The sequence below is a fragment of the Elaeis guineensis genome, chromosome 5 (genome assembly GCF_000442705.2).
Source record: "Elaeis guineensis isolate ETL-2024a chromosome 5, EG11, whole genome shotgun sequence".
NCBI classification, from domain to species: Eukaryota; Viridiplantae; Streptophyta; class Magnoliopsida; order Arecales; family Arecaceae; genus Elaeis; species Elaeis guineensis.
This window is the reverse complement of record NC_025997.2, coordinates 10,162,892-10,181,436: the sequence shown is the minus strand read 5'-3', so window position 1 is coordinate 10,181,436 and position 18,545 is coordinate 10,162,892. Positions and strand designations below refer to the sequence as shown.

General features: G+C 34.7%; 3 protein-coding genes across 5 annotated transcripts; 1 reads left to right on the top strand and 2 right to left on the bottom strand.

Moving 5' to 3' along the window:
• Positions 1 to 4,877: 4,877 nt before the first annotated feature.
• On the top strand, positions 4,878 to 6,352 carry LOC140857752 (uncharacterized). 2 transcript variants are annotated; one of them, XM_073256952.1, is made up of 2 exons: positions 4,878 to 5,562; positions 5,638 to 6,352. In XM_073256952.1, exons 1-2 carry the CDS (start codon positions 5,027 to 5,029, stop codon positions 5,969 to 5,971), a joined length of 870 nt encoding a protein of 289 aa, XP_073113053.1. In that variant the 5' UTR covers positions 4,878 to 5,026; the 3' UTR covers positions 5,972 to 6,352. The 2 variants fall into 2 exon arrangements, with proteins under 2 accessions (XP_073113053.1, XP_073113052.1); XM_073256951.1 differs by having other exon boundaries at positions 4,878 to 6,348.
• Positions 6,353 to 6,642: 290 nt separating this feature from the next.
• Positions 6,643 to 9,933, bottom strand: LOC105044860 (NADH dehydrogenase [ubiquinone] 1 alpha subcomplex subunit 1). The gene is made up of 3 exons (XM_073257467.1): positions 9,692 to 9,933; positions 9,479 to 9,586; positions 6,643 to 6,891 (listed from the first exon to the last, which is right to left on the bottom strand). The coding sequence occupies exons 1-2, from the start codon at positions 9,800 to 9,802 to the stop codon at positions 9,497 to 9,499; spliced, it is 201 nt and encodes a 66-aa protein (XP_073113568.1). The 5' UTR covers positions 9,803 to 9,933; the 3' UTR covers positions 6,643 to 6,891; positions 9,479 to 9,496.
• Positions 9,934 to 12,109: 2,176 nt separating this feature from the next.
• LOC105037620 (hydroxyacylglutathione hydrolase cytoplasmic) lies at positions 12,110 to 16,742 on the bottom strand. 2 transcript variants are annotated; one of them, XM_073257465.1, is made up of 7 exons: positions 16,526 to 16,742; positions 16,261 to 16,383; positions 15,811 to 15,972; positions 14,194 to 14,272; positions 13,979 to 14,092; positions 13,184 to 13,360; positions 12,110 to 12,437 (listed from the first exon to the last, which is right to left on the bottom strand). In XM_073257465.1, the coding sequence occupies exons 1-7, from the start codon at positions 16,570 to 16,572 to the stop codon at positions 12,360 to 12,362; spliced, it is 780 nt and encodes a 259-aa protein (XP_073113566.1). In that variant the 5' UTR covers positions 16,573 to 16,742; the 3' UTR covers positions 12,110 to 12,359. The 2 variants fall into 2 exon arrangements, with proteins under 2 accessions (XP_073113566.1, XP_073113567.1); XM_073257466.1 differs by having other exon boundaries at positions 16,288 to 16,383.
• Between the last annotated feature and the right edge of the window lie 1,803 nt (positions 16,743 to 18,545).

Genomic DNA, 18,545 nt, shown 5'->3' with positions numbered 1-18,545 from the left:
AGTTTTGGATGAATAATATACTTTAAGCGTTGGTGCTAAGAACATCCAATGTGGGATCTCTGGATCCAGTACTGGATACAAGTCATGCATCATGAGGGTAGAAGCTCAATTGATGTTGAATGAATTGGCTCATGACAGTACTTTGAATTCATTATTGGGTACAAAAAATCAGGATAGGCTAGAAGTTTTAATAGGTTCAATTGGATAGGTTTACGGTCCTCGAAAGTAGATTTTGTTTATAAACTTTAAGATGGATGATTTTTGATTTGTCAAATTTATATATATATATATTTTTATAGTAAATTAGTTGAATATTTTATATATTATTGATGTATTGATAGTTTCGATATCTTCTATTTTGTTCAAGATTGGGTACTACCTATCGATAAGGATAATATTTAAGATTTTTGTTGTTGGATTTTATCTTTTGATTACGATGCTTCTTATTTTTTTAATAATTCTTTCTATTTCAATTTCATATATTAATTTTTATTATTTAATTTGTTTATATATTAGGACTATTACAAATTTATAAAAAACATATCTTATAAGTAATTAATTAATTTGAATGTTTTTTTTTTTTTTGCTCATATGCTTCAAATAAATTTATAAATCTAAACTTAAGTAACTTACTTCAAATTTTAACATTACTAACAAACCAATACAACATAAAATATCATAAAAGATATTACAATGTAGAGAATCAAGATGTTAAGAAAAAGAAAAAAAAATATTTCTATTATGTCCCAAGGATTATCTGAGGATAATCTTATAAAATTTTAGATAAGAGTCACTTAAATCTATGCTATTCAACATTAAATATTTTTATCTCTACATTTTATTAAAATATATTTTAATTTTTGATATATGGATAAAAAATAAATAAGTATATTTACAAAGAAAGTGAGAAAGTATAAATATCTCGATCTAAATAGATTTTTTAGCAGAACATCCGGGCTAAGTAATTAAATCAACCAAAAAAGATTACAAAATAGAACATGCCATTTACTCCAACCCTTTTTCTTTCCTTTATTTTTTTAGATTGAACATTCCATCTCTCTTTCTCAAAAAAAAAAAAAAATCAATAAATTAAAAAAAATCTATCAGTATCAAATTACCTTACTCATATCACACAAAAACGACCATCTGTTTGAAGACATCCAACAAAATCGGAACACCACAATAATCAAGCGAGCAGATTTAACATTCAACAAATATATTTCAAGAAAAATATTCAATATATGTGTAATAATAAATATGTACAAATTATTTCTTATATATTTTGCTCGGCAAATAACTCAAAAGAAAAAGGTCCCACCCACCCAAAAAAAAAAACAAAAAGGGAAAGGAGTCCCTGCCAGTTTCGTGGAGCTTTAAGAGGGGTAATAAATAATGTTTCCAGACCGCAACTCCTTGACAGGTTCGTCACGTTTTCCGCTGCATGACTGACAGTACCAGCACTATTTTTTGCCGAAACTTGCAAGGATCGAATAGGAAAGAAAGAGAGAGGCTTTATTTTTTCTTTGCTTCTGGTGTGGCTCCAATTCTATAATGCGATTGGACCTCCCAAGGACTTCTGGAATCCTGCTACATGCTCCATTATTTTGGAATGAACGGCAAAACTGCGGCAAAATATTCATCAACGGTCCAAGATTTAAAAAAAAAAAAAAAAAAATGTTCGAGTATATTGTGCATAATTTAATCATCTCTTGGGACCATTGCATGTAATGTATTCCAGAGAGAGCCCTCAAGGTCACAAGGTTCATTGGGTCTTCGAATTGACGGTGGATTTTTGTAAGCTGATTCGGTGGTTCGAGACCCATGAACCCAAACATTTACGCGTGGAAGAGGGGGTGGAGGGTCCTACTCGTCTTTTGGAATGAGTAAAGAATTCTGAGCTCTAAACTGTTTGCCTTATTTTCTCCCTTCGCCTCCCTACTGAAGAATTGGGTCTTCCTGCAACTTGGGTTGGGTGGAGTGGATACCCGTCGCCTATAGAATATTATAATCTGATCCTGTGATTTTTCGATGCATTTTTCCTCCATGCAAGTCAAATAATTGGCATCTACTGAGATCAGTTTTTTTCAAATAAAATTGAAATTAAAATTGCCTTGTCACTTAATTACTGAACTTTATTTACTTATTTATTTATGTTACTTGCTTCATATATAATTTAATTACCTTGGCACAATGTTCACAGGTCATTCACTGATGCAAAATTCTCACGATTTATTTACATGAAATACTTATAACTAAACTATAAAATGTTTCTTAGTGATTCCTCTTTCCTTGGTAGGATAATGTTTTGTTATCAATGATATCATCTATCATCAACCAATCTATGGTTGCAGGATCATGTCACATTTTATCATAATTTTTAATAGAGGAAGAGAGAGATCCATCCAATATTATAATTAGTTAGGTTTAGACATTCGGTGATGCATCATGAGGAACTAAATCGACAATGTTTAGATGAGTAGGATAATATCTTTGTACATTTCAAGGTTTATGATACTTATATTTAAAAAAACATATATTTTTCAAATGCCTCCTAAACTTTCTTGGACTTTATCTAATCTTGCATTGTCCACCTCATTCGAACCATTCTCCATTGTCAACAGAGAAAGAGAACAACAATTAGTGGCCAGCAAATGTTCAATTGCATGCTTTCAATGTTGAGAAGCTACTTTTGGTACCAACAAACTTTTTGGTTGGTACTCGGAGTGTGATTAAAATGTCAGGACTGACTCTGATTGCTGGCAAGCATAGGAGTTTTAACTTTTATCATCGATGGTGGCATCAAATGTGGTATGCTATCTAAGTTGGAAGTGGTTGGATAATGTCATTTTGAATACTTTCGGTACAAGTTTCCAATGGCTGCACATGCTATAAAACCCCTTCTTCCAACACTTGCTAGCCATTGGCCGGCATGCATATTACGATATTGACACTCCACCCAATGGCAAGTTGGATAATGTAGGGGCTATTAGTTAATAAAAAAAAGATTATTTTTGTTGGCTAATCCATTTTCATCTATATTCAAGACCAGCCATCTATGTCAGGGACTATTTAGATCATTATATATCGTGATAGTATTGTATAGTGGATGATGAGATGGACTATTTAGATCATTATATATCATGATAGTACGGTATAGTAGATGATGAGATGAAGATGTGGATGGAAATTTTAGACCTCTCAATCATATCTATCTCTTACTTGTCGCAACTCTCTCTTTATATTAGACCATATTAAATCTTTATTTTATTTATTTTAATATTGAATTTTCTTCTTATAAATACGTTTGACATGCAACATATTTTGACATATATCGGTTTCATTGTGAAATGACTTATATTGAAAAAAATGACCTATATAGGATGCTACAAATTGTGGTGGAGAAAGAAAGTCATGTTTTTTGAAAAAAAAATTAAAATTATTTGAACTTGATAACTCATGAAATATGCTCTATGAATTTAAATTATAACTAATAAAATATGATATGATCCATAATGCTATCCGTGTCTGATCCATTATAAATAAGTTTGGATTTAGGTTAAATAGTTTTAAATCATAAACAGATCGATTCGTTTAATCCGTTTAATATTTGAATCGAATTTGAATTTTAACTATTTAATCTATTTAATCCGTTTAATATTTAGAGCGATTGAATCAGATAATCTGTTTAACTCATTTAACATATTTAATCTATATGTTTAACTTGTTTAAAAACTACTTAACCTATTTCTGACTCATTTAATTCGACTTATTTAACTTATTTAATTCATTTAATCTAATTTAATCTGTTTAATAAATAAAATAAATAAGTCAGATCGAATTATTTATTTAATAAATATAAATTTTTGACTTATTTAATAAATAAATCAAATTTAGATTGATAATTTTTTGGTTCAATCCAATCCAATTCAATTGTCACTCCTAGTTTAAATCCTCCATGAGTCACTAAAAATTCCCACAGGTAAGAATATGAAAAATAGCTATTTTTTTATCGTTTGCGGGTGTAGCTCTCAGCTACCATCTGGTTCAAATTCGAAGTAAATGATCTCGGGAGGAAGTTGTTGTGAAGCACAAGTAATTGCAGCTTATTAAAATTGACATGTACCAGAGCAACATTACGTGCTTTAGAGGGTCAGCTAGCAATTTCTAATGGAATTATTTCATGACATGCGATACTTGTGAACTAGAAGACCTACAAAATGGATGGCCAACATTTTTTTGAGAAAAATTCTGCTTCCTTGAGTAAAAGAGCTGGCTGCATTCTAGAGCTCTAACATAAGTTGATCTAGTGGACCATCTAATAGATTGAACATGACCAGACAACCTTTTTTTGATTTTTATTTTTGATTTTTTGGATCCAGTGCACCATCTAGCGGACCAGACAACCAATTTTGTGATGGTCCATCCATAAACTATTTGCAGAATCCAAATGTAATTTAACCATTTTTTTTAAAATTAATGAGAGGTTAAATAAATAAATGCATCACAAAAGTAAAACCAGCATTAGAATAATTTCTGCTTTAAATAAAGGAGAAAAATCCATTCTATCCTTTTCGGGCCACCATGGTCCATGGAGGAGGCCCACTATAAAGTTCCAATCCATTCATGGTGACTCGTGATCACATGGTCATGATGGACATTACCCAAAACCCCAAAATCCCTGGCTCTCCAAAAGCGCTCAAACGGTCCCGATGGAATCCAGTCGTCATCGAAAAAGAGAACGAAGCCCCAGAAGAAAGAAAAGGCCAAAAAAATCCCAGCTCCCGTTGGATTCGTGACCACTAAACCTTCTAAGATCTGACACCAGATAAACTCGTTTTTTAAACCTTCACGCCTTTCAAAAAACCACCATCGAAGTCCCAACAGTTTGGGACTACCACTCCCCACTCCAAGCTTATCTTTTTAGATACACCAGTACTCCATAGATCCAAGTCCAAGTCCTCCAAAGCATTAAGCATTGCTTTGGTGGAGCCAAACAAAGCGATGCTGGTACTTCAGATACCTATCAATGGAGTTCATTCACTGCTCCATGATCCTTCTCACTGTTATCAGCCTTCTCTTCAGTCACCAGCTCGTAGCCCTGCCACCCAACGGTTCACCGACCCCAGCCAGGGCCTTGGATTCCCTCCTCCAAGACTACGCCTACCAAGCTTTCGACCGACCCCACACCGGTGTCCCCTATGACGGCATTGCGCCATCGAACGTCTCCGGCATTAAGATTGCTGTTTTAAGGCTCAGGAATGGAAGTTTTAGGAATAGAGGGTTCAGGAGCTACAAGGAGTTTGAGATCCCAATTGGAGTCATTGTCCAGCCTTATGTTCGAAGGCTTGCTTTGGTTTACCACAACTTGGGCAACTGGTCTTCAGTCTATTATGCTCTTCCACCAGGCTACAGCTATCTCACTCCAGTTATTGGATTTTTGGCTTACAATGCTGAGAACATTTCGTCCAGCAATTTGCCGGAGCTCGATCTTTGGACATCGAAGTTGGCCATTTGGATCAGATTCAGTACTGTGAAGGCAGTGCCAAATGGAATGAAGGCCAGGTGTGTTTGGTTTAAATTAGATGGCTCGTTGGAGTTTAGAAACTTGGTGGGGAGTAATCTTTGCTTGACTTGCAGGCAGGGGCATTTCTCTATTGTAGTTAATTCTAGTGGACTTGCTCCTTCTCCAGCGCTGAGCCAAGGTTTGAGCCCCGAGGGAGGTGAGAGAGATGAATCAGTGGCATGGAAGATTATTGGAGCAGTGATTGGAGGTATCATGGGGCTGATTTTGGTGGCTTTCTTTGTGGCATTGGTGGCGACTTATAGGCGAAAAAGAAAGGTGGAACAGATGGAAAGGGATGCCGAGGTGGCGGAGGCATTGGACATGGCACAGGTGGGGAGTGCCCGAGCGCCGGTGGCAATTGGGACGAGGACTCGGCCGGTGGAGCTTGAGGATGAGTATGTCCCTTGATTCAGGGGTGTAGGATGATGAATTGAGCCATTGAGTCTTTTCGAAGGGATGAGCCAGGCGATCTCGCAATCTTGAATCTATATAGCTTGGCATTTGCTTTAATTTTACTTTTTAATTTTTTTTATTTATATGAATCATTTGTTTCAATTCTATTCTTTGCAAAGGTTTCAGTGCAGAATGCTAATGTACCAAGAACTGATTCGATCACTTTTCTGATTCTTGGACTTATGTTTTATATAGTTCCTACTATCTGAGTATTTCTTCAGTGTTTTTTGGAAAATCCTTGGGATGTATATTCACTTGCAAGTGATACAAGTAGTTTCAGCTATCAATCTTTTAATGAAATTAGTTTGTTAAGAAGATTGTTATGTATTCAAAATTTTAAGGATCAAGTGCTCTGAAACTATTGAATTGAAGCAGAAGTATGGTGCATATTTTATGTGGCATTTTGACCTGGCTGAGCTATGCTATACTATTAGAGAACTGGAATGCTACCTGGCAAAGGCTACAACAAAAGCATACATAAATGTGTAGCCATACCTCACAAAGCAGATTATGTCACAAAATGTAAAGCCTACAGGATATACACATATATAACCAAAGATCTTACTTCTAATATCCTGAACATGCTTACCTAAGTGGGGACATTTTCAGAATTTAGAAATCAGAAATAAAATAAATTAAGTCCATTCATTGCAGCCATAAACCAATTCTTTCTCTTCTCTTCAGTAACTAACATCTCAAACATTAAAACAAAGGTGGACAGATTTTGCATCTCATATTTGAGAGGGTCATGAAGTGCATAAAAGGCAAGGACATGAAAAAGACATATGGTCTAGGAAACCTGAAAGCATGTTGTCCCTAAGTATCAAGGAACATTATTTCCAGCAAAGATAACTGTTCCATCAGTATGCCATAACCTGCACCAGAGGAACCAAATTTAAAAATGCTCAGCTATACTTTTCAAATATCCACAGTATTTCAGCACAGGATAAATTATTGCAATTTTCAACACCGTGCAAGTGAAAATTCACACTCCAAATGGCTTTGCCTTTTATGGTATGCATGATACTTAATCGTAGATATGAAGATATAGATTGTGCATGGACATGTACAAGGCTACATATAGTTGCAACTTGCAAGAGGGTATGCATGCTTAAACACACTATATCAAATCTACTTGAACACATCATATTAGACCTGATGTTATTATTTCAGATATTATAAAAGCCCTATAAGCTGTTATTTTGCATGAATATGATTGAATCTGTCTCATACCTTCACAGGGGAGTCTGTGAGTATAAAAAATCAAAAACAACAACCAAAGCCACAAAATAAATGCGGAAGAGTGCAAACAAATAAAAAAAGAGTGCAAGTCAATAGAGTGTCTGCAGGAATACTTGTGTGTATATGGTGCGAAGTGCCAACACTAATCATCCACGTTCTACTTTCAGTTTCTACTCTCACATATCCATCACAAAGTTATGACATCTCTCAGCTGATACAGTAGTAGTTGCACCAATTGATCTGAACCTCCAATTTCAGAGCATCATCAATCTATGCTAAAGGCTAAGCCAAGTTGGCATAGTCACTGACTGCAACTTAACAACTTTCTTAAATATATTTTATTCTAAATAAGGTCAAATATGTCTATTCTGAATAGTAATTCGAGACAGGCCATTGACAGGCAAGAGCTTAACCACTGGATGAGGACTCCATACAGGCACAAAATTTCCAAATAAATTCTCTAAGATGCATGAAGAAAGTTTTATCAAATTAGGAAATTCACTTCATTTTAAATTTTCTTGCCCATCTAGTGCCAATTGTTCAAATGATTGGTCAAGATGAAAAGACAAGGAATTTTCCTCTCAGAACTTTGAGCCTCTTTCTTGTTTGTGAGCAGGAAGAACATATCAAGGATGGGGGATGGAGTAGCTTAACTTAAAATCCTTAGCAAATTTCTAGTATTGTGTCAACCTCTACAGATTCTCGATGATTTCCTAAAGTGGAAGCATTAAGTCTCTAAGCAGGCATTAAAATTTAGAACATACAAGTTTCATCTAGAAAGACGATTAGTTTATAAGTCCTTCAATTCCAAGCCTCCTCCTTCATCCAATCCAACCTGAAAAGGACACGCAACAGATTTTTCCCCATTTTCATTAATATCAGAACTTGGATAGGTGAACTAAATACCATTATATTTGACTTTTTTTGCCCTTTTTTCTAACATTTTGCATATAAAACATAAAGATGGATAGATTAGTAACACCTTTTTGCTATTTCACTTGTTACAAAATTTGATAGAATAGAACCTTCCGCCGCACATGATTTTTGGGAAATCCTTCATCCACATTCAAAATAAGAGAGAATTGCCACGATTTGGATTAGCCTTATTTTTATGATATTGCTTGAAATTACAGTCATCCAACTAGAAATGATAAGATGAAAATACCTTATGAGGAAATCTGCAACATCAAAAAACGAAGAAAAGTTGCCGTCCAAAAAAAAAAAAAAAACAAAGAAGACAAATTTTCATTATTTTCAACCAATCCAAGTGTGATTTGGATGAGAGTAACAACTTATTCCAAGCATCAGAGAAGAAATTACAGATCCGGAGCCACTCTTACACCTGGACATCAATGGTAACCACCAAGGATACCACTGAATGGAACACCCTACCTTAACCAAAAGGCCACAATCTACACTCCCAGTCCCATTAGACTACCAAGCATATCTACAAAGTCATCAGACTGAGCACATACGATGGTTTATGACCATTACCTGACATATGAATGAAATCTCTTCTTCCATTCCCTGTTCCAGTGCGTCGCCCAACATAATCATCTTCCTTGGTCACAAACTATTACCACATGGAAGCAAAGCCATCTTATTCATCATCCCTTTTAAGCTTTCCCCACTTCATCTTCATGTACATAGAAAGAAACTGGATTACATAACGGCATCATGAGGAAGTTTTCTGATGCCCTTACTCATGATATTCTGATGAACATTTGCAAAGATTCTCTTTGATTTCTTGAGCCTCATCAAACCATTCTCATTACCATTTACAGATTCAAGCTCAACAATGTAGAACAAATGTTTCCACTGTGAATATAGTTTATAACTTAGTCTAGATCATCCCTAATCATATATCAGAAATCCCTCAACAAATCACATGATCTTCTACCCAGAAGAAAAAAAGAAAAAAGAAACCATGTGATCAACTTGATCATGACATTTAAAGATTCCAAAATAATTGCAAAGGGAAAAGAGATCAGACCATTATCCACTCATCAAACAAAATAATAACGACTAAAAACCCAACATCAGGTGCAGTTTCCACCAACCAAAATCAGAATTTTCACATCAAAAACTTCATCAAGGAGAACCTAATCTCAACACTTATCAATACAAAGCACACCGCCACGATGCCAAGCCAATCTAAACTCTAATGCAAGAATTCTTATATCAATAAACCGATCAAAGAAATAACAGAAAACAACAAACCTATTGGCAGGAGCCGACCTAATTCCCGGCAGCGGAGTAGTGCTCCATGATCTTCCTGTCCCTTCTATCTAGAGCCACATCCCACATGTCGTTCCCAATATGCTTCGGCTGAATTTTTTTTTTAAAAAAAAATTCATATTAAAATAAAAGAAAAATATATAGATCCACAGGTTAAAATTAAAAAAAAAACTAAAAGGATGATATTGATCTAACTCTTCCATGAGCTGCTTTGTGGATGTAATACTGGGCGTTGCCCATCACGCAGAGCATTCCGGCGATGATTCCAAGAGGAAGAATGGCCTCCAACCAGAACAATTTCGCCATCTGATCCTAATTTTAGTCAAAAATTAGGGGGCTGAACGAGAGAGATTTGTCGACTGGAAGGAGATGTCGCGGACGGAGGAATCCACCCACGGTCTACACGAAGGGTGTGCAGGTAAAATGTGAATAAATTGGAGGGCTCTTTTGTAAATAGAGAAACAAAAGCTGGGCTAAGCCTATTTGCAGCGGAAATCAGGCTATTTGAGGGTCCGGCGACCTTTTCCTGTACCCAATCTATTCGGAATTTCAATGGAGTTCATTTGGCAGTACCCTGTGACATTTGAGGAGGATTGTAGATTTATAATTAAAATCCATTTAGATTATGAATGAATTTAGAATCTAACCCTCAGATACCTGCTATCCGAATTTTATTATATATAAATATTATAATATTTTATAATTATATATATATATATATATATATATATATATTATAGGGGCAGTGGGAGGATTTGAACTCCATATTTTTAAGAAGCCAAACCACTAGATATTTAGGTTGATCAGACGGATTGAGTACCAGAATAATTTGAGCCAAATAAAGCTTAATTCGATGGGTTTGATACCTAAGAGGTTTTTCATTTTGTAATGAGATAGATTTGGGATTTTTGGATCATTTTGTAACTAGATTAGGGATAGATTCAGTTAGTAAAATTTTACATAGATCCGGATACAGTAGGATAAATTTTGAGAGTACTCTATTTGTTGCCATCCCTATATGAGGGTAAGAGAAAATACCGAATTGCCCTAAAACTGATTCCTTCTAAGTTTAAAGTGACTTCCCATTTAGTTGAAGTGGAAATTAGATGGCAAGCTATGGATACTGAAACGATGTTATAGAATTTTTCAATGCATATTTCATCTCAATTTTTGAATATTTTATTTTTTGGTTTTGATGGATAAATTTCTACTTGTGATATTTAATCTATCTGACTTATTCAAAAAATAAAAAAAATATGTCTACTTGAAATGACTACAAAAATTTGTTGACAGATAGCCGAGATGGATGCGAGCAAAACCTTCATAACAAAATGCATTGATGGATGATCTGCCTTTTATCTTGACAGCAGAGGATATATCAATAAAGTGATGGACAGGAAGCAGCATCACAAAGAGAGCTCAAATACATAACGAAGGCTTCGGTAGCTTACATTACAATTGATTAATTATGAAGATAGAAGAACTATGATTGACCTCGTTGGAAGATTGCTCGCCCTTACAGGACATTGTTGACTCCCAAAAAAACAAAAAACTCCTCTGTCTAAACACTTTGATCGCCTAAGGGTGCGTTTGATTACATTTTTTGATTTTTAATTTTTAATTTTAAAAAATATTTTTTATTTTTTATTTTTGTTATTGAGTAAAAATAAAAAAATAAAAAATATATTTAGTAACTATATTGTTATAAAATAAAAAATAACGTTTGGAGATGACATGTGAAGAGTTCGACGAGAAAGAAGAATTCATAAAGGGAAGAAGAAGGAGGTGGGAAGATGAAGAGGAAGTGAGGAAGAAAGATTCGGACTCTTTACTTTTTAGTTTGGCATTTTAGACGTACCAAAGTAAAAAAAATAAAAAAATAAAATTTAAAAAATAAAATTTTTTTATTTTGTATATAAAATAATTATTTTGATTTTTTATTTTTCATGATGTAATCAAATATTATTTTTTTAATTTTTATTTTTTAAAAATTAAAAAATAAAAAAAATTTAATGACTAACCAAAAGCACCCTAAATTCTTTCAAAGATACGATGTGATGATAATTTTGGGATTATTCTCGCTAAAGCTGGAAAAAGAGCTTGCATTTAGTAAAAAACATAGGCATTAACACTAATTTATGACAAAATTTAAGGATCATAACTGCGGAGATTTAAGTTGAATTGCTGCAAAAGAGAAGTTAACTCAAGCCCACTTAGCCCCCCACGTGATCATGGAAAGAGGCATTGGTTCACCCAACAGGACACAGAGAGGGAACGATCTCAACAAATCTGCTTCCCAAGAACCCGACCAACGGGGGCGGGTCTAAATACAAACCAACTAGTCCTTTTCTCACCCCCTGGTATCCAATGTAAAATTTTCTCAATAAGTGAAAAAGAATATGAATCTTTAATATTTGTCCCTCCATTTCTGTCCACAACTCAGAGCATAACAAGGCAATAGAGGATTAAAATATTCATATTCCAATTTCACGCAAACTGAGGATGGATAACTGGATGAGTGAACGACTCAAATCAATAAATACCACCACTAATTGTTAATCGATAGCCATTTAGTGAGTAATTATTAGCACAGCACCAATAGGACATGAATAATTTGTGATAATATACAAACGATATAAGCTGGTTATTAGAGAAAATCAAGGTTTGGACATATTATATCCCCTGAAAGGTGACAACCCATATCCCTACACATCATCAAAACATACAAACGGCCTTCAAAGTTCAACCTGAGCTTTTCAAGTCTCGTTACCACATAAAGACATACAAACACTCATTTAGAATACATGTTCTTGCCCAAGCCAAAGTCTAAACACCAAATTAAAAAGCTCCAGAGCACAAATCTTCATCTGCCTCTCCAATTATCTTTCAGCCTCCTTATTTCTTTTATGGCTTCAACTGGAGATCGACAACCAACTTTTGCCTGCATAGCATACAGACGAGTTAATCTTTCTTCAGAGTCATCAAGGAATTTGGAACAAAGTGGAGCTGAATCATTAATTGCCATATTCTTCAGTATATTTCAGTAATGGCATGCAACTTGACCTCCAAGAAAGACACTAATGGCAAAAGGCATTGAAAAATTAAACAAAATAACAGGTTCTGAAACAAAATGAAGACCTATAAAAACCGGCTGTACTTCACAATGGCGATTTGTCGGCAAGAAGTCTGAAAAACTGGAAGAATAAAGCCTTGTAACTGGCAGGAACTCTAAAAGGATCTACAAAAGCCGTACCACCCCCTGGGTTTCCAAGAAAATCTACTTAAATGCTTAAAATTGAAATTTACGTGCTACAAGGTGCATTAACATCAGCGGTGTATTTCACTGTTTGATTTCATATAATGCCTCCTTCCCATGCACTCAAAAGTGATCCATATCAGGTGGGACTATCGTTGGAACACTAAATTCTGCAGTACCTACAGCCCCATAATCCATGGGCCAACACCAATCCAAAGATTGTTGGCTTGGAAGTGAAGACATAAGATGGCAGAAGTGAAGACATTACTCAAGCAACAGTTAGGCCAACTTCTTTGCATTAAATTCCCAAATCACATCTAGATTGCAGCATTCAATATTAGATGCATTAAGATATCAATAATGGAGGTCAATTTCTAAATTTTAGTTTGCAACATTATGTGATTGAAAACCATAAATGCAATGCATAAGACCTGTATTTCTGGTAAATCAACACGCATGAAGGGGTTTGTCTCAAGCTCTTCCCCAATGGTTGAAGGAATAGTTGGCAGGTTTGCCTGACGTTGTAGCTGGGCCCATGACAGCTTTTGCTTCATCTTCTCGTTCTCCGGCTCAACTGTTAATGCAAACCGCAAGTTGCTTACTGTGTACTGGCAAAAAAAATGGCATGTCAATCATTTGCTTGGCACATTCAGAAACAGAAAAAAAAAATGTAAATAATGGCTTAGATGACAAAATTTCTCATTAGTTATGACAGAATCAAATTAGATATCCTGATTATATATTGATGTGCTCTCTTAATATCAAATCTAATAATCATGGTGATGTGCTCTATCTAGCACCAAGTAAATGCTTATTTGGTGTCGTACATGGTATTTGTGTGCTGGCTATTCAAGGAATGGAGCTCTAGCTTGCATTCCATCACAACTTTCTTGTAATGTAGCTTATATTTTAATGTACTGACAATCATTTAACAATGTATACAAGGCCACCTGTTCCATTTCAACATTTCATTAAATGATCTCATACTACATTCATCAACTGCAAGACCATGTTTACCAGTCCCCGTCACAGAACTGTAATATTCAATTATGCACAAGATCAAGAAACCTTGACCTCTTCTTTCTTAATTATAACCGAGAAAAAAAAAAAAAAAAAAAAACTAACTGCCCTTAACATAGCTATTTGGGATCGGTTATAACTATAGTGTGGCCCCATTTTCACTCTTAGTAATCAAACAAACATCAAATAATGAGAAGATATCCTACCTCATGGCCACAGTAAACTCGAGTTGGCTTTGGTAATGAACCCAATGTTACACATAGTGATTGGTACATCTGATCTGCAGTACCTTCAAAAAACTTTCCACAGCCAGCAATAAACTGCAGAAGAAAAAGAGAGAAAAATAATACCAAGATCAATCAGTAAAACTGTTAAAAACACTCAATTACGAAATGCATCTGGCAAAAATATCTCCACTCACCAATGTGTCCCCGGTAAACACAGCTGGATCTTCCTCCTCTTTGCTTGTCACATAGTAGCTTATGTGGCCTTTAGTGTGGCTGATGGAAGCAAACAAGCATAACATTAACGCAATAATTATCTATACATAAAAACTGTTACACTGAAAGGCAACAGCCTTGGCTTAACTTTTTAATAAAGATGCTATAACTCACAGGGAACAGAACCACAGATAGAACAAGGAAAAAGAAGATATTGGAATAAGAAGTTGAAAATTTAGACCAGTAACTTAAATATCTTATATATATATATATATATATATATATATATATATATATATAGAGAGAGAGAGAGAGAGAGAGAGAGAGAGAGAGAGAGAGAGAGAGCTTTGCCATTTCCTGATATTAACTTACAACAAGTATCAAAAACTCATGATTACCTATTAATATAAAGTAACAAGAAAAAATGCTTTTCCTTCTAATAGCAGGATACAAAAGGTGATCTGAATTCTATAATCACATGCTCAATGAACATGCATGAAATTTTCATGGCAGCTGTAATCCAATGAATGATTTAGAACTGGAATACACTTTATCAGTTAACTTTTGGTTATTAGAGTAATAAATAGAAATCTATAGTTCCTTTATAAAAATTATTAACTTTAAGAATGAAATAAATAATTTAGTTTGTGTGTGGCATAAGTTTCACTTTCCTATTTTTTAAAATAAGAAAACAGAAATTATGTTTTGACTCTATTTTTTAGTTTTCAAAAACATAAGTATGTCTGCTGCAATAAACCATATTTATTTTTGTAGACAAAATTTCTCAATAACCAACCTCTCTTCCTACATTTGGCGATGGTGGCAGCAGTGTTGGCAGTAATGATAGAGGAGCAGCGACAGCAGTAATGTTGACAGCAGTAGCAGTGATGTTGCGATGATGGAGATAGTGGCAGTTGCAGTAGAGGTGGTGGCTATAATATAGGTGGCAGCAGCGGCAGCAATGGCGATGGAGGTAGCACTGGTAGCGGTGACAACAACAAAAACTAAAAAAGAGAAGAGCGGGACTCATAATGGTCTGGAGAAAGAAGTTTGGCCTATCATTCTCACCGCTCCTCCACCATGTTGCATAATGTTATAAAAAGAAAGGTTCTAACCAACCTCTTGTCATTTCAGTCTTTCTCATGAATTTTCAATTAGTTAAACCATCTGCTTTGTTTTGTAAATATTAGTACACAGATACTGATGCCGCAACCAAGTGAAGGCCTATCTCCATAGCTACATCATGCTCCATACTGACTTTGTTTTCATAGAACTGATTTTCAATATTTACAACAAATCAACCTAGGAATGCTTCAAATGTTACGTGAATTCTATTCAACTGGAAAATAAAATTATAGAAACCGTGAATCAGTTCAGTGCTCAAATCAAATCATACTTTATCAACTTGTATGTTGTGTATCATAATAACAATGCATTAAATCAGTAATTCTCGTATTCACATTCTCTCCTGAGAACTTACAGCACTCCAGACCACTATCAGAAAGTGCTCCATCCACAGTAACCGAACAAGAATCACCACAAAACCAATTGTCAAATAGTCCAGCATAATAAGCAATCACAATAAGGCAATGACATACCATGGCGTGTGGAGGGACAGGATATTAATATCCGCCCCCAGAGTAAACTTGTCCCCATTCTCCACCTTATTCGTGCACCCTTTAACATTGTCTATCGTCCCACCAAAGACCTTAATCCCTGGTACCAGCCTTTTAATCTCCTCGTTTCCACCAGCATGATCCCTATCTCAGATTAAACCAACTCGCAGTAAGAAAAAACCAACCTTTTGTTATCGGAAGCACATTCAGCATCACAGGAAACATACAAATTCCCAAATTTAAATCATTTCAGAAACGAAAACGGCTCAGAGATTCAATCTTTTTGCCCAAAAAAAAATTTAACGATGAGTCTAATTAACTGGATAATCATTTCCAACAAGCAATTCAAATAATTTATTTCAAGGTTTTCTCCGACAGAAAGAAAAACCAAATTAGAAGTTCAAAAAGGTATCGGGTGAGAAGAAGGAAAACCAGTGATGATGAGTGGTGAGGACGAGCCTAAGTTCCGCGCCGATCTCCTTGGCGGACTCGATGATCTTCTTGGGCTCCACGGGATCGACGGCGGCCGCCTCCTTCGTGCTCTCGTCGACGATTCTGCCATTTCGGCGACATAGAAAGAATCAGCACTACGAAATCTAGTCTAATTAAAGACAGAAAGAACAATAGAGACAGAAGAGCCAGGGTTTAATTTAGAGAAGGATTAAAGAGGAAGGATTGGAAGGGATAAAATTATTACAGGTAGGCATAGTTATCCTCCAAGCAAGGGATGTGATAAATCTTCATCTCTCTCGCTCGCAGCTAAAAAGTGAAGGAGTAGTCGAATCGGAAACCCTAGCCTCTCTTTTTTGGTGATGGAAAACCCTTGCCTTTCGCTCGCTATATCATATCTTCTCCTTTTTGATGAAGTAACCGCTCGCCGTATTGTGTCGTCTTCACCGTGTACCGGAGTTTGCAAGAGGTTTGTGGTGTTGAAAGACACGTGCAGACTTGTTGCTATGACGCGTGAATGTGACGCCGAATCGGCTTGCCGATACCGACACCTGAAAAAATCCGAATGAACAAAACCAGAGAAGATACATTAACGACAAGTTGCAGGAGGATTCCGGATTCCTCTTTTATGGGGAAAATGTTGAAGCATGTCTTCCCTAGGAGTGGTTGGCGAATTAAAATTTATAAAATCAACCTAAAAAGGTTTGATAATTTTGACTAGTTGAATCTAGTTTCATGTAGCTACGGAAATTAAATGAGGCTGCTTGGCGTTTTGGGGACCAAGTCATTTAATTTGATACTTTGGCTCCAAATAAAAGTGGCATAATTGGGCGCCTCCCATGCTATGTTATGCTTGACAAAGAATCATGAGGTGCTTTCCGGGGGTACACTATTCACCAGATGCATATAGAGGTTGATAGACCACTTTCTGGTCAAACTTACTGAGGGGTGCATAGTGGGGAGTTATAATTTCTAAATGACATTTGATGTTAGATGATAACATTATGATCAAGGATGATATAAGTGGAAATAATAAGATTAATGTATTTAATTGCATCATGATAATTCTACATCACGATGTTTTTAAATCACCATTCAACCTAATGATAGAAAAGTCATTTTTGATAATGGATATCCCCAGTCAACATATCATTGATATATTACATCAATATTATAATAATAATATTCATATTATGATGTATATTATATTATAGTATGTTACCAATCACATCATCATCATATAATTCAATTATATTTTAAAATTATAATACAAGTATATTATTGTAATTTATATTTATCTGATAAAATTATTTAACATATTACTTCTATTTACCTTATTTTTCAATCAAGATAAATATTAGTATTAAAATGATAATGGTTTATAATTATTAATGAAAATATTAATTCTATAATAATAATTAATCTTTTTATAGGATTAATAAATATATTTTTATGAAATAAATTGTTAAAAAATATATTAATAATTTATTATAATATATTTATTAATATATGATTAATAAATATATTTTTATGCAATTGATCAAATATAAATTTAATATTTTATGAATATTCAAACAAGTTACTCATGGATATCTAAAGATATCTAAATATCTTTAATTATGGAAATATGGTAGACCAAAGAGAGGTCAGATAATAGCATGATAAGGATTATCTAAGACTATCTTAGTGATCCTCTTTAAGTCATCAAATACCACCTTAATGCACAATGATTGTACGGATATAGGATATAATGGCTGAATGAAGGTGATGTATAACCACGTTGAAATTAAAATAAAAAAAAATTATAAGATGCATGCAATGCAAAATTCTTGATAAAGTACATGGTTAAAAAAAAAAAAAAATTGTCCAGATTTCTCAATCCCTGATTTCATTTCTTCTTTCATTTTATTTCACCAGGACAGCTCCATGCGGTTAGAATGATATGGCTTTTTCCGCTTTCCGTCCTACAATTCGAGAAAAGAATGTTCTGATGGGAAACCAAGAAAAAATAAGATTTGTGGAACCTAGCGTAGTTTTATTTCCTTCGTATATAAACTTTATATGCGAAGCAAACAGAGAAACTTTGTTTATTTTAAACTAAGTATTCCATCGGGTATATATGTGCAGCCTTTCTTTTTAAAGGGTTCCTCTGAATATTTTAAAAGTCGGCGGCCCCTCCGTTTTCCCACTAGAACCAAAGAATCCGGAATCAGCCCAGTCACTGGAAAGGCAAAATAATTTTGTTTCTGCATTTAGGCAAGTTAAGG